The 17,167-nt window shown below is 40.5% G+C and overlaps 1 protein-coding gene across 1 annotated transcript in view; it reads right to left on the bottom strand.

Moving 5' to 3' along the window:
• Nucleotides 1-12,624: 12,624 nt before the first annotated feature.
• The window catches only part of LOC120875517 (neuronal acetylcholine receptor subunit alpha-7), a 150,443-nt gene continuing 145,900 nt past the window's right edge, over nt 12,625-17,167 (bottom strand). Inside the window, exon 10 of the mRNA XM_040257376.1 lies at nt 12,625-13,942. Coding sequence (XP_040113310.1) covers nt 13,424-13,942 — 519 coding nt within the window. The 3' untranslated portion in view covers nt 12,625-13,423. The remainder of the gene's footprint in view (nt 13,943-17,167) is intronic.

The raw sequence follows: 17,167 nt of genomic DNA, 5'->3' as shown, positions 1-17,167 counted from the left end.
ACTCTGGAACTGACAGCCTGATCACTTCAGTTTGAAGAAATAGTCCCCTCCCTCTTCTTTTTAAGTTTGAAAATGGATGGTAGAGATCATCTCTAAGCATTTGTCTATATTGGAAATTCTGAATCTAACTGAACATAGTGAACTTGCCCCTATCTGTAAAGGATTTGAGGCAATGAGTGATTCAAATGAGTCACCAGGCCTCCCTTTGTAAACAGTATTGTTACTGACCAGGATTCTTGGCCTCTGTAATCAACAGAAATTTATAAGAGGCTAGACAAGAAATTCAAGCAAGGCTATACTGGGATTCATGCTGCAGTAGGAGGGAGGGAAAACAAGTAACAGTTTCCGTTGTTTGCTCCCTGGTTGGGGCATACAGGGGATGGCAGGGCTGGTTCCTTATATGGGGTGAGGGTAGGGTTGGATCCAAGGGTTGGGCAGAAGGTGTGGCTAAGGAGGTCTGCATACTCTCTTGGTGGTATTACATGCAAAGTACATGTGCCCTGCTTTTGTTCCTGGCTCTTTGGAAGTGACAGTTGGGTTTTCTTGATATTTTCATATCTTATTCATAATTTTCCCCAACTGCACATGTGTATAGTAATTTTGGCGTTCCTTATAGATCCTTTGTATCTTGTTGCTCAAGGAGATTTTTGTCCAGATGTAAGCACTGCAGCAAAGGATCCCAGGTGCCAGATCCCAGTCTGTCTCAGTATGTTGGGCTCTGTAAAAAAAGGTGCTGGTGGTGCTTTAGTTGCTAAGTTGTGTCCGACTCTTGCAATCCCATGGACTGTAGCCTGCCAGGCTCCTGTGTCCTTGGGGATTCTCCAGGCAAGAGTACTGGAGTGGGTTGCCATTTTCTTCTCCAGGGGGTCTTAACAACCAAGGAATTGAACCCGGGTCTCCTGCATTGCAGGCAAATTCTTACCAACTGAACTACAAGTCACATAGGAGCCAGAGGCTGAGAATGACAGTATATAGAGGGAGCACAATCCAGTGTGGGCAGGACAAGGTCAGAATGTCATTTCAAGTGGGTGGTGATTTTTTGAGCCTTATCATGTTTGAAAAGTATAATAGCAGTGCCTACAGTATAGTAACTACCAAAATGCACAGGCAGAAACATAACACTCATTTTAACTCTACAGTATTTATTTCTGCCAGACTTTATTTATCTTAAGTGATAGTTCAAAGTAACATGCTTTAGAAAATAGCTCTGCAGTTAGTATTAATAAAAAGACATACTACAAAGAAATGGCTGATGCTTGGTTACTTTCATCTATCATAGAGAGAAAAATGGGCAAATAAATGTGGAGAAATTCTAAGCTCACAACTCACAAAAGGCTCCTTCAACATAAAGATGCTTCAACATAAAGTTAAAACATCTGCCATGATACTCTCAAATTATTGATAGTATAATTTACCACTAGCCTTAGTGTTTGAGTATATCACTGTCCACTGATACTCATCTTTTTAAACATAAGTCAAGGGTCTTAAAAATCATGGGTGGAGGAAAGAAACGCCAGAGTTGCTCTTGCTGCAAACAATAAAAATACTAAGCAGCAGCAGCGAAACAAGTGACTTGCCACATGCCACTCTTCAGAATATTGTAGCAAACAAACAAACAAACAAACAAACAAAAACAGTCAGTCGTGGTGTGGAAAACCCTGCCTCAAGGGGACACCTTACGTCTACATCCTACTGAGGGACCTGACTGTGCTCTGAACACCCCATCCCCCACCAACATGGAGTGAGTTGAATGGGAAGGAAAATTGTCATCTGGAGGAGAATGTTTATAGAAATCCCAAAGTGCAGAATTTCCTACCAAGCCCTTGAGTGTGTCTGCAGAAGCAGGAAACCCACCTGGGGTTCATCTTTTTCTTTCCCAGGTGGGAAGACAGAAAGAAGGGTGTGATTTTAACCAAGGCACAATCAGAGCAAAGGAAAGCTCCCCTCATCATATGAACTGACAGCATGAACTGGTTATCTTCTTTCTGCCCTGACTGGTGGTAGGTTAAGGATAGGGGTTGGCAATGGTGCTGGGGAAACAGCTGATGGGAAGCCCCAGGGTTTCATGCTGAATTAGAGAAATAAATGCTAAGGCAGGTCTCCTCTACCTGCGTGTTAGGGACATTTAACAGTGCAAGAACTACAGCAAAAGAGTAAGAACAAAAATACTCAAATCCTTCAACTTTTCTTCCGGAACCTCAGACAAAAGAGTAGAAAGAAGAGAGAGGTCTGTGCCTTCACCTCCAGCTTGAATGAGAGGATAGAGAATTTGGGAAGAGATTCAGAGGAAGGATAAAGAAGGTCCACACAGAGCTGCCCAATAAGCAGAAGTAAGATGAAAATAAATGGCAAGGCATTCATGCAAACACACCACGGGAACACAGAAGACAAAGAGTGGGCCCCCGTATGTGGCAGAGATGTGAAGTTTCCACGCTGCAAAGGAAGAATCAAACAAACAGAAGAAAGTTCTCCAAAATGTTGTATGAGAATAAGAACTGAATTTCAATAACACAAGAGTTAAAAAGATAAGATGGACAAATAAAATAAAAGGTAAGTTGCTGAGCTTTGGAAACAAGCTGAGGACCAAAATCTCACCATTTCAGAACATGTGAAAACACAGAGAACATGTTCAGACTGATAAATCATGAAATAAAGGTTTAATTACATTATGTAAAAGTACATAGGTGACCACTTGAAACACATACTTATAATGTCTTCCATTTTAACAAAAGGAATATATATACACCAAAGGAGGAAAAAGAAAGAAAACCTAAAACAAAAGATGCAAAAGAAATATGAACTTCATATACAGAAATTATTTAAAGAAAAAATATATTAGAACCAAATATATTGATTATATTAAAATATATATGTATATTCAAGACAAACTTAAAGTGATTCAAAAAAGTTAAAATTACGGTTAACGACAAACTAGGCATAAGCTCAGAAAAGAAAATCCAGGGTCCTGATTTTAAGGTGTGAATTAAAGGAAAACATAGAATCAATAAATGATATCAATCGTTAAATATCTTGTAGTAAAAGGCAGGAAAGCTAAAGAAGAAGTACTGCTAGTAAGGAGTGTAGTCCCTCCTGCCTGGCTCCCCACTGGTCAGTGTCAAATGCCAGAATTCCAAGGGCATACTCTGGGAAGAGCTCATTTGCACAAAATGATTATAATAAAAAACTCAAAATATACCTCAATAAATTATAAATATTAGAAGTAATACAGAATACATGATACTCAAAGCATAATGTATTATGAGAAATTCACTTTTAAATTTTAAAAGTTTTGAAAATTTTAAAATATTAAAAAAATATCAATTCAAAGAAGACTTCAAAGCTGAACTTATAGAATATTTGGAAAGTCATGACAAAAGTTGTGGTTCAGTCACTCAGTCCTGTCTGACTCTTTGCTACACAATGAATTGCACCATGCCAAGCTTCCCTGTTCTTCACTATCTCCTGGAGTTTGCTCGAACTCGTGTCCATTGAGTCAATGATTCCATGTAAGCATCTCATCCTCTATAGTCCCCTTCTCCTCCTGCCCTCAATCTTTCCCAGCACCAGGATCTTTCCAATGAGTCAGTTCTTCACATCAGGTGGCCAAAGTATTGGAGCTTCAGCTTCAGCATCAATCCTTCCAATGAATAGTAAGGATTGATTTCCTTTAGGATTGACCAGTTTGATCTCCTTGCTGTCCAAGGGACTCTCAAGAGTCTTCTCCAGCACCACAACTAGAAAGCATCAGTTCCTTGGCACTCAGCTTCCTTTATGGTCCAACTCTCACATCTGTACAAGAGTAATGGAAAAACCATAGCTTTGACTAGATGGACCTTTGTCAGTAAAGTGATATCTCTGCTTTTTAATATGCTGACTAGGTTTGTCAAAGCTTTTCTTCCAAGGAGCAAGCATCTTTTAATGCCATGGCTGCAATCACCATCCACAGTGTTTTTGGAGCCCAAAACAATAGTCTGTCACTGTTTGCATTTTTTCCCATCTATTTGCCATGAAGTGATGGGACCAGATGCCATGATCTTAGTTTTTTGAAGTTGAGCTTTAAGTTGACTTTTTTACACTCTTTCGCCTTCATCAAGAAGCTCTTTAGTTCCTCTTTGCTTTCTGCCATTAGGGTGGTACCATCTGCATATCTGAGGTTATTGATATTTCTCCTGGCAATCTTGATTCCAGCTTGTGCTTCATCCAGCCTGGCATTTCACATGAGGTACTCTGCATATAAGTTAAATAAGCAGTGTGACAGTATACAGCCTTGATGTACTCCTTTCCCAAGTTTGAACCAGTCCATTGTTCCATGTCTGGTTCTAATTGTTTCTTGACCTGCATACAGGTTTCTCAGGAGGCTGGTAAGGTGGTCTGGAATTCTCATCTTTTTAAGAATTTTCCACAGTTTGTTATGATCTACACAGTCAAAGGCTTTAGTGTGGTCGATGAAGGAGATGTTTTTCTGGAATTCTCTTCCTTTTTCTATGATCCAATGGATGTTGGTAATTTGATCTCTGGTTCCCCTGCCTTTTCTAAATCCATCTTGTACATCTGAAAGTTCTTAGTTCATGTATTGTTGAAGCCTAGCTTGAAGGATTTTGAGCATTACCTTGCTAGCATGTGAAATGAGTGCAAAGATAAAAATGTTATCAAAATGCTATATATCAAAACATTTGTGTGTGTGTGTTAGTTGCTCAGTTGTGTCCAACTCTTTGTGACCCCATGGACTGTAGCCCACTAGGCTTCTCTGTCCGTGGAATTCTCCAGGCAAGAATACTGGAGTGGGTTGCCATGCCCTTCTCCAGGGCATCTTCCCGATTGAGGGATCAAACTCTGGTCTCCCACATTGCAGGTAGATTCTTTACCATATAGGTTGGTGTTAAAGCTTTGATGAGAAGAAACTTTAGAGCCAAAAGTACTTATATGATTAAATCAGAATAAAAAGAGATAAACAACCTAGGTATTGGCCGAATATGTTAGAACCACAATAATAATATAAACAATAAAAGCAGAAGAGGGGCTCCAACTTGAATGAAGCTCGAGGGCATTATGCAAAGTGAAATTAGCCAGTCACAAAATGATGAATCCTGTATGATTCCACTTCTGTAAGGTACAAAGAATAATCAAATTTATAGAAACAAAGAGTAGAATTGTGGTTGCCAGGGTCGGGGGGATGGGAAATGGGGAATTAGTGTTTAATGCATAGAGTTCAGTTTTGCAAAATGAAAAAAGTTCTGGAGATGGATGGTGGTGATGGTTTTACAAAAATGTTAATTAATGCCACCAAATAATATATTTAAAGATGGTAAGTCATATGCTATATTTCACAATTAAAAATATATATAACTTTTTTTAAAAAATAGAGGATTGACTTCAAGTTAATAGAGGACTGACTTTACTGTAAATATGTAGTAATCAAGACAGCATGGTATTAACAAAAGAATAGACAAATAGATCAGGATAGAGAACCCAGATGGAAGCCAATGTGAGAATAAAGAGCCTAGAAACAAACTCACATAAAGATAGTCAACTGACCCTTAACAAACAGCAAAAGCAATTAAATGAGGAAAGAATATTTTTTTCTTTTTTTAATATAAATTTATTTATTTTAATTGGAGGCTAATTACTTTATAATATTGTATTGGTTTTGCCATATATTGACATGAATCCGCCACGGGTGTACATGTGTTCCCCATCCTGAACCCCCCTCCCACCTATTTTTCAACAACTAATTCTGGAGCAACTGAACATCTACATATAAAAATAAATAAATCTAGACACAGAGTATACACTATTCAAAAAATTAACTCAAAATGGATCACAGACCTAGCTTTAAAACATAAAATTATATAACTTCTGGGAGACGACAAGAGAAAATCTAGATGACCTTGGGTATGGAGATGACTTTTTAGATACAAACAGGAAAGGCATGAGCTACAAAATAAATAAATAAATAATAGACTAGACTTCATTTAAATGCAAAACCTCTGCTCTTTGAAAGACAATATCAAGAGACTGAAAAGACAAGTCACAGATGGGGAGAAAATATTTGAAAAAGACACATTTGATAAAGGACTGCTATCCAATATATATTCAATACAAAGAACTTATAAAACCCAACAATAAGAAAGCAAACAGCCTGATTTTAAAATGGGCCAAAGACTTTATCAAATACCTTATCAAAGAAAATGGCAAATAAGCATTTGAAAAGATGTTCAATAACATATGCAGTCAGGGAAATTAAAGTTGAAACCACAATGAGATACTGAGACAGGTGGGGTCATGGGACCCTTTGCTGTAGTGTGGCAATGCTTGCCCTGGACAAACCTCTTCTCCAGTAATAAAATACAAGGAAACTATATGGAACTAAAAATAACTGCGTACATGTGCAGTGGGGAAAACTGTGGACAAAAAGATACAAAAAGACCAAAAAATCCCTACTGCCACTTCTGAAGAACCAGTAGCAAAAAACGGTATTGGGAGCAAAAGCAGGGTACTAAGCATGCCCCCAGCACTCACCACCACCAAGGGCTGAGCAAACCACCTAAGCCACCCCTCCAGCCAGATCCTTGGACACACTGCTACCCTCCCCCCATATGAAGAACAAGCTTACCCCCCTCCTCAGGGAGCAAGCAAGTAAGAACTGGTTTGCATTTGCTCCCTGTTGCTGCTTCAGGAGCCCCAGTAAAGCCTTGTCTGAATTTCTTTTCTGGCCTGTAGACAATTGCTATTGATGGGGGAACACCAAGAACCCTGTTCAGTATCAATACCATATCTATCTATTAGATGGCCAAAATCTGAAAGATGGACCCACCAAATACTGTCAAGAAAAAGAAACAGAAACTGTCTTTCATTACCAGTGGGAATGCAAAATGGTATGGCCACTTTGGAAGACGATTTCTTTCAAAACTAAATATCCTCTTAACATACAATCCAGTAATCACACCCCTTGATGTTTATTGGTAGTTATATAAAAGGAGCTGAAAACTTATTTCCAGGCAAAAATCTGTATATGATTTTTTATAGCATCTTTATTAATGACTGCCAAAACTTGGAAGCAACCAAGTCCTTCAGTAGGTAAATGGGTAAACTATGTGAAGAAGGCTGAGCACCAAATAATTGATGCTTTTGAACTGTGGTGTTGGAGAACACTCCTGAGAGTTCCTTGGACTGCAAGGAGATCCAACCAGTCCATTCTGAAGGAGATCAGCCCTGGGATTTCTTTGGAAGGTATGATGCTAAAGCTGAAACTCCAGTACTTTGGCCACCTCCTGCAAAGAGTTGACTCATTGGAAAAGACTCTGATGTTGGGAGGGATTGGAGGCAGGAGGAGAAGGGGACGACTGAGGATGAGATGGCTGAATGGCATCACTGACTCGACGGACGTGAATCTGAGTGAACTCCAGGAGTTGGTGATGGACAGGGAGGCCTGGCGTGCTGCGATTCACGGGGTTGTGAAGAGTCGGACACGACTGAGCGACTGAACTGAACTGAACTGAATGGTATGATAAGCTCTGATATTAAAAAATCAAATCCACATGCAAATGATAATTAGAAAAGGAGCAAGGATCAGTATCATGAAATAAATGATACAGACAATGGACTGTCAGTGCTTAAAAGCCATTAAAAGACACGGGAGAACCCTAAATACATATTAAGTGAACGAAGCCAATCTGAAAAGGCTACATACTGTGAGATTTCAACTATATGACATTCTAGAATAGGCAAAACTATGCAGACAAGATCAATCATTGCCAGGGGCTGGGAGTGGGGAATGAGTAGATGGGAACATAGAGGATTTTGAGGGCAGTGAAACTACTCTGTATGATACTATAATAGCGGGTACACGTTTTTATACATTTGTCCAAACTCACAGAATGCACAGCATCAAGAGTGAACCCTCCTGTAAACTATAGACTTTGGGTGTTAACCATGTGTCGGTGTAGGTTGATCACTTGTAACGAGTCATCATAAGGGGGGTTAGGCATCTGGGGGGCAGGGAGTACATGGGAAATCTCTGTACCTCCCTCAATTTTGCTGTGGTTCTATAACCTGCTCTAAAAAAATAAAACCTTAAATATAAAAATACAAAAATAAAGAGTAGAGGAGAACTGAAATAATACAAACCAAAGAAGAAGTTTAAGAATTTCAAAAGACAACAGCAGAATTTGTTTATCAGAAGGGAGATTTACAGAAGTCTAACACAGCAAAGAAGAGGTTTACAATAAGGTTTAAGAAGGAAAAAAAAAATAGGAAAGAATGTAAGTGAGACACTGGAGAACAGACTAGAGGGCGTGGAGAACTGGGCAGAAGGAGAGAATGTTTTGCATTCCTGTGATTCCCAAAGTGGGGTGCGCTACAGACACAGCAAAATTTGACCGCAAGAGTTCATAAAGCCTGGAACTGCAGACAGTCCTCTCCCCATCACACTATAAGCTTCAATATTAAAAAGTCAACCCCACACTCAAAAGAAGTGATAATTTAAAAAGGAGCCAGGAGCAGTGAGGTCATGTCTAGGAAGGATTGGGCCAGAAAGAATGAAGCAGTGAAGGAACAGAATTTATTATGTGAGAAAAGATTACTTCTGGGAGTCAGCGCCTCAAGAAGCTTGTGGGCAAAGCTTTGGTGGGTCTGTTCTCCAACTAACCATGGTCACAGTGGTGACATGACCAGTTGCATTGGACTCATCCCCACTGCCTGGCCTGGTTTGACCCTCTGGCTCTTGCTGTCAAATGAAGCTTCAGTCCTGGCTCCAGAGCTTTGATGTGACTCCCACCTGTATTGCTTGTCTGTTATCCCAGGAATGGTCAGGTAAAAAAAGCAGGTGACAATAGGGGATATAATCAGGTCAGGTACCCAAACTAATGAATAAGTCTAAGGTTTCAGTGTCTGAAAATATAGAAAAATAAAACCCTCAGTGAGCTAAATCAGTGAAAACAAAAGAATTGTACATACTTGGAAATGAAAAATGGAGACATTATCATGAACATAAAATTTAAAATCCTAAGTTCCCATATTGCAAAACTATGTAGATATACTGATAATTAATTTTCTAAAAAAATGTATGTTCTAAAATTGACTTCAGAAACACCCCAGGACCTGACATGCCCAGTGGGAGAAATCCAGAAGCACCCCAGTGTATGCCCAGACAACTCCCCACCCTGGTGAAACATTTGACACTTAAGTAGAAGATGATTCTAAAACCCAGTAAATGATTGCAGAATATACAGCATTCTTTGGTTTCTTTTTGTTTTGCTCGCAAGAGCAAGCTGCAGAATGATTCATCTCCTATATGAAATTGATAGCAAAAACCATAAGTAGAGATCGTCTCAGGAACATAGTAATAGATTGGTTTGAAGCAATCTATTAATATACCATGTCCTATAAGAGCAAAGGGAAACCCTTCTAATCATCTCCATGGATGCTGAGAAGGTTGTGACAAAAAAAAAAAAAAAAAAAACCCAGCATATATATTTCCCCCAGAAAGCCTTAACACTTTGAGAACACACAGATACTGTTTATTATAAGGAAAATACATGCCTTCATTCAAGTTAAATGGTGAGACATTAAACCATCCTATTGATGTCAGGAACAAGACAGGTATGCTGCCTGAATCACTATTCTTTAATACTGTTCTCAAATGCAGTTGGCTAAGAGAAAGAAATAGGGGAATTAGTGTAAAGGGGGAGGCAAAAGAAAATCTTAGAAACAGTAAGAAATTACAATTAGGGTGTTTGATTATAACACTGATATACAAAATCAACTACTATCTTATATATCTGGTGAGAATACAAAATGTAAAAAATTATTCCATTGAAAATGGTAGCCAAATGATAAAATTTCTAGAAATAGACAATAACAAATTCATAGGATCTATCTGAACAAAACCGTAAAACTCTATGAGTGACAGTAGATTTGAATATAAGTTGGATGGCAGCATTCTTGGATAGGAAAACAATCTACAAATTCACTGTGGCCCCATTTTTTAAAAAAGTTATGTGTGTATGTATGAGAAAGAGAGTTAAAGGGAAAGAGAGAGACAAGTGTTCCGAGGAGGCTTGACCTGAAAATATTTATATTAATATGAATATTTTATATTAATAGGAATGAAGCCTCAGAAATTAAAGGAATTCATAGGGAGATAAATCAATAAAACAGAAGTAGATTCAAACACTTTGAGGAATTTAGTTTACAAATAAGGTGGCATTTGAACAAAGGGGGAAAAGACTATATAATTTTATACCAGAATGCAGTTATATATTTTGCTAGCACAACTTACTAACCATTTAGAGGGGAAAAAAATCACATCTTTACCTTCATTTTCTGCAATAAATGAATTCCTGGGAGTTAAGAGTAGGTAAAGATAAACAGATGAAACCATAAGGATTTAGAAGAAAATATGAGTAAATTTATTTATAATCTCAGAATGGGAAAGGTCTTTTAGAACTGGAAACAAATTCTGGGATCTAAAATGGAAAAGAAGGATAAATTGATAACATAAAACTTTAAATTTTATATATGTGAGAATAAATAAGAAAATCAATAGAGAACCTCAAAAGACAAAAATATTTTCAAGACATAAGACAGAAAAATTTCAAAGTATACATCCAAATTAATTAAGAAAAATCCAAAACTGTGTAAGGACATAAATTTACCAAAAAGTGACCAGAAATCATTTGAAATGATGTTCAACTTCACTCCTAATAAGTGAAGTAAGTCAGAATAATATTGTAATATTATTCTTCACTAGACTGGAATAAAAGCTGTTTGAGAAAACTGAGAAATTGATCATTTCATTATACTCTTGATAAGTGTAACCACAGATCAATTTTTGAAGAATCATCTGATAATAATTGACAGAAGTGTTAAACAGACATAGTCTTAAATTCAGCAACTTCATTATCAAGTTCCAATCAATATCAAGATACAGTCACAAAAGTATGCCATGATATAAGTACAAGGACGCTAATTCTAGATCTGTGTATAAAAATAAAGACAGGAAATATTCTATAGGTTCACTAATAAAAGACTAATCAAAGAAATTATTAGTGCACAGGGACAGTGGAAGGCTAAGCAGCTATTAAGAATGAGGTAGATCTTTATATGTTGTTATGGAAAGATCTCAACATCAAATGAAAAAAGCGAAGTGCAGGGCACTGCGCACAGCACAGGTTCTAGAAACGGACAGAAAAGGAGTTTCTCTCTCCACATCCCCTTTCTCCCTCCTCAGTCTCTCTCCTTTCCTGTGTCTTTCTGGAAATGCCCGTCCCTACGGGAAGCTCACTCACTGGTGGTCCCCTATGAGGAGATAGAGCAGGGATGGTGGCGGGGGCACTTATTTTCAGCCCTTCATACTTGTCTTTCTACATGTGCCTCTTTTCCTTATTACTATGTTTTAAATCACAAGAGTAGTTATTTGCATGGTCAAAATCTAAACTCCTTCTGTTTGCCTTTTTGTTTTTCTGTATAAAATACAAAACCAAAAAGGTTTTTTTTATTAAAGCAAAACGTAGTAGGGCTCAACTTGGAATAGCAGTAAGAAATGAAGTACTCTCTGAGGATGATCCAGAGAGATGATATGGGGTGGGAGGTGGGAGGGGGATTCAGGATTGGGAGCTTGTATACACCCATGGTGGATTCATGTCAATGTATGGCAAAACCAATACAGTATTGTAAAGTAAAATAAAGTAAAAATAAAATATTAAAAAATGATGAATAAATTGTAGAATAAAAAAAACACTTCTAGTTGTTTCTAAAGACACTTTAATAGAAAAAAAAATGTGCATTTTTCATCCACTCCATATAGAATGACTGTACTCTGAGGACAGCCCTGCTCCAAACGGCATTATGCTGGAATGCCCTTATTTATCAACTTTCTTACTGTAAACTAGGTACCTTTTCTGAAGGTTCTCACATACACGTTATCACACACACATAGACATAGAGAGCAGGCACACGCCTCCATCTTCCTCAGTGCACACAAATCCACCCAAAAATGAGTGAACTAAATGGCTGGAGAAGGGCATGCAATTTATTTTGCTCTGAAAAATCAAATCTTCCCTCGTAATGTAGCCATTTCAGGGGTTAAAAGCAAATTAAAGATCCCCAGGAGCTCAGGCATTTTTGGCAGTTTTGAGCTCTGTGAGTTTACTAGATGAAATGACAGAACAGGACAGACTGTCTTGTCCTGTGTCTTCCTCTGATCACATTCAACAGTAAGGATGGGAGAAGCAAAGTGACGATTGTCAGGTAGAAAATCTAAGTGGAGAACCGTGTCACCACTTGGATTTAAAAGAAAGTCCCCCTTGCTTTCAAAACACAAGCTTCCAGTGAATCTACTCATTCAGCCAGCTCTCTGGGCTGAAGCTGGGGTGCATAAACTGAGCCCTGCCAAACCAGAAAACGGAGTTACTGGGTATGCAGCCACTGTTAGTCTATCAGCCTCTCCTGCTAACCACTACTGGCCTGCCATTCAGGAAAGCCATCAGCCACACCACCCCCTCCCCAGTTCCTGCAACAGAGGGCGCCTTTTAGCCCTGACACAAGGAGAAAATGCACGGAATACTTTGGTGACTTTATGTCGTGCATTTGTATGGATCCACAAATTTTGGGTGGTAATTCTAATAGAATTCTATTTGTCCTCTAGAACAGATTCACTCAACCGCCTGGTGCCTAGGGGCAGCAAAGGAAACTTGAGAGTGTCTGGGATCTACAGAAATTCCCCTGACTTGATGGAGTCTGGTCCTGGTTCAGAATCAACACACACCTGTGTCCATCCTGATTCCCAAGAGGGTAAGTTGGCAAAAATCAGGCTGGCAAAAGCATAATTTACAAGATCAACTATTACTGTCTGTTTTTAAAAGTGCAGACATAGCATAGAAGTGTCCTTGGTAGAGAAATTAAAGTCTGAATTGAAGAAGGAGTAGTTGGGTTTTTAGTTTTGTTTCATCAATCATCTGATGGGTTTACTGAGTGTGGTTTATTATTGTGATTAACTTCAATCTAGGTTTGTACACAGGCAAAAGCAGGTATGAATTTCCATGTAGGCCCTCATTTTCAAGTGACATGCAGGCATGCAAACCTGCTGTCCAGGCCTCCCCTGGCAGTCAGTCCTTAGCTACCCCAACCTCTGAAGAGCTCACCAGGCAACGTGGGATGGACAAAACTACCTCTCGGGGTTCCTGATGACCATAAGGACGGCTCCAAGGATATCAAGTGGCCCACTAAAGAGGGTTAAACTGAAACGTGCTGAGACCCCATTACTGAAAGTAACAAGGAAGCTGAAACCGACATGACAGTGATGGGGGTACATGTGCATCTTTCAGGGTTTAATGGTGCGGTGGGATCAGCCATCCCAAGTTCTCTTTAAGCCATCATCATCGAGCATCTATGTATGTCCTATACGCTGGGAGCCAGGGCTGGGTCAAGCGAAGTCTTTGGACACAGCTTCAACGAAGTTGGGTGCCGACATCAGGATGCCGATAGTGCAGAGGATGGTGAAGACGGAGAAGGCCATGAGACACAGGCGGTCCACCACACAGGCCGCGAACTTCCACTCACTGCACACGGCCTCACTCTCGTCCTGGCAGCGGAAGCGGTGGGCGATGTAGCGCACCTCCTCCAGGATCTTGGCCAGGTCCGGGTCCCCCTCAGAGGGCTGGCCGCCATGCAGCAGGTGCTCGTCATGGGTGGGGGAGCAGGCCACGCGGCCGCACACGACCCCCGAGTCAGGGGTGGGCGCGCAGTGCATGCTGTCCAGGCCGCGGAAGCCGATGTACAGCAGGTTGCCATTGGTGGCCGGCGGCCCCGCCACTGCGCTCATCTCCACGCTGGCCAGGCTGCAGCGGCGCTGCTTGTGCTGGCAGGCCGGCCGCACCTTGTCCTCCCCCGGCCTCTTCATGCGAAGGAACCAGGCGCACCAGTTCAGGAGGATGACTCTGGTCTGCGGAGACAGCACAGTCTTAGAGGTGCTGGGCAGGACCCGCAGCTGACCCTGACAGCAAGGGGGATACAACTGTAACAACCGCTAGACTTCGTGGGGGTGGACCCTGGGGGTGACAGGTCGCCACACCTTCCCAGGCGAGTTTACACAGGCAAGCAGTGCCAACGGGGCATGATGGTTTGATCAACTGTGAGGTGATGATAAAGCAATGCAGAAAATCACCCTGGGAAGAAGCTATGGGCACAGTGCCATCTCAGGGAAGATAGCCTGTATGGGTGAAGAGGGTTGTCTTCTAAAGGGAGCCCTGAGCCAGGGAACAGAGCATTTTACATCTGGAACTAGGGACCATCATCTTCAGCTCTGTGTGGGGTACCCCAGTGTGCAGCAGCAAACTCATAAAGGCACCCCTGGAGATGTTAAGTTTTAAGAGGCAACCCTGTGACACTTGAGACATCGTGTGCCTCCCTAGCCTGAAGCAGTCCAGACTGTTACATCAGATCACTGCATTCCTTGCAGGATATCCTACCCTTGCACAGCAGATTTTGGAACTTGTCCTGATAAAAGGCAAGTGCCAAGAAAGTCATCGTGGAACAGACAAGCAGCGTAGCATGCTCCCAAGGTGTGAGGTCTGCTGTGCCGACAGGTGCAAAGTTGTCAGGGCATAAGTACTTAGTAAGTTGTTTTTACCTGTTTTATTTATAGAACCATTAGGTATTCCTTCTGTCCTATGTGCTCTCTGGAAAACACAAAACCCTGACTCATGAAGGCGCTGTGAACCTCTAACCTAATCCATTAGGCTGCAGTGAAGACTGAATGAGATGATACAAGACAAAGTGCTGTGAAAAGTCTGAAGCTGGGGTTGGCAGACTTTCTTTAAAGGGCCAGATGGTAAATATTTTAGCTCTGCTGATGGAGCACAAAATCAGCCCAAATCCTTTAGATTTATGGCTGATGTATACACACATATATATGCACTCTGTGTGTGTATGTGTATATATATATATATATGTAAATATATAAATCACTTTATACCAGAAACTAACAACACTGTAAATCAACTATACTTGAATAAAATAAATTAAAAAAAAAAAGAATCTTAGGCTCAGAGGGATGAATAAACTGGCTCAAGGTCATACAGTGAGTCTGAGTCACCTAATGTGTTCTGACTTCCACAGACTCATCCATACAAAGGTCTGTCTGTTGGGTTCTTTGAAAGCCCCCATGACTTTAGCCCAACCCCCACTGGGAAGGCACCAGAAAGCCAGAGCCAGAACTCAAGGAAGCACATAGGGTTGTGAATGTGCCCAAACCCAGACACAGTGGTACAGGGAAACCTGAGCCTCAGATCCAGGGCTTTGCTATGCCCCGCATGTGGGGGTCTGCACATCCCCTGGGGCACAGCTCAAGTAAAATCTATTTTGAATTTTATGGCCTGAATCATTAGCTTTCAAGGCTAAAGCATCTCAGAAGATGAGATTATCCTCGTGGCACTTCTCAGTCTGTGCTTGTGACCTCTTCTGTTAGGTTAGGGTTTTGTTTCTGGCTGTGTAAACGTCACATAATGCCACTGCACTGCCAGCGTTTTCTTCATGGCAACAGATTATAATGAAAGCCCCTTGGAGATTATGTTTCAAAAACACATAGAAAGAAAGGAAAAAAAATGCAGTGTGTTATATAAAATGAAAGAGAAATACAAATTTCATATTTGCTTTGCACCATTGCTTTAACATGTTCTTGTGCTGAGAGGTGAATAATCAGCATATGCTCTAATTCAGCAGAGAAGGCAATGGCACCCCACTCCAGTACTCCTGCCTGGAAAATCCCATGGATGGAGGAGCCTGGAAGGTTGCAGTCCACGGGGTCGCTGAGGGTTGGACACGACTGAGCGACTTCACTTTCACTTTTCACTTTCATGCATTGGTGAAGGAAATGGCAACCCACTCCAGTGTTCTTGCCTGGAGAATCCCAGGGACGGGGGAGCCTGGTGGGCTGCCGTCTATGGGGACACACAGAGTCGGATACGACTGAAGTGACATAGCAACAGTAGCTCTAATTTAGAATTCTCTGGAACAGTAAATTGCTACCAGGTCATTAAAAATGGTTTTGTATCTTACTGCCTTAATTTCCTTCTCTGTATAACAGTCAAAACAGAAAAAATAAGAATACGTGTTTATATTTTGGCATCTGTATAAATACTGGAAGGAGAAAGAAATTAATTGAAATGGTTATCAACTGGTTGTGGAAGTAGGAATGGGAGCAGAATTTTCTTACGTATAATTCTTTGATTTTGACTTCTGATACTTGTAAATCTTATTTTAAACAGATGGGTGTAGTGTTAGAAAGTGATCTAGTTTCATTTTTTTACAAGTGGTTGACCAGTTTTCCCAGCACCACTTGTTAAAGAGATTGTCTTTACTCATGTACCCCAATGTTCATCGCAGCACTGTTTATAATAGCCAGGACATGGAAACAACCTAGATGTCCATCAGCAGATGAATGGATAAGAAAGCTGTGGTACATATACACAATGGAGTATTACTCAGCCGTTAAAAAGAATACATTTGAATCAGTTCTGATGAGATGGATGAAACTGGAGCTGATTATACAGAGTGAAGTAAGCCAGAAAAAAAAACACCAATACAGTATACTAACACATATATATGGAATTTAGAAAGATGGCAATGATGACCCTGTATGCAGGACAGCAAAAAAGACACAGATGTGTATAGCGCACTTTTGGACTCAGAGGGAGAGGGAGGGGGTGAGATGATTTGGGAGAATGGCATTGAAACATGTATAATATCATGTAAGAATCGAATTGCCAGTCTAGGTCCAATGCCAGATACGGCATGCTTGGGGCTGGTACGCGGGGATGACCCAGAGAGATGTTGTGGGGAGGGGGGTGGGAGGGGGGTTCATGTTTGGGAACACATGTACACCCGTGGTGGATTCATGTCAATGTATGGCAAAACCAATACAGAACTGTAAAGTAAAATAAATAAATAAATACATAAACAGATGGGTGGATAGACAAGAAAGTCTTTCAAGGTTCTAAGTCAGAAGAGAAGGTAGGTGAATGTACACAAACATGTCAGCTTTTTTTTTTTTTTTTTGAGGGGTGGGGCGTCAACTCCTCAGAACAAGCCCGTAGACTATGGTGATATAACCTATGTGACAGGTTGTACCATTTGGGGGAGCCCATTGCTGATGCCATGAGAGTTACCA

This window comes from Oryx dammah, unplaced genomic scaffold (genome assembly GCF_014754425.2).
Source record: "Oryx dammah isolate SB20612 unplaced genomic scaffold, SCBI_Odam_1.1 HiC_scaffold_16, whole genome shotgun sequence".
Lineage (NCBI taxonomy): Eukaryota > Metazoa > Chordata > Mammalia > Artiodactyla > Bovidae > Oryx > Oryx dammah.
This window is presented reverse-complemented; position numbering and strand designations above follow the sequence as displayed.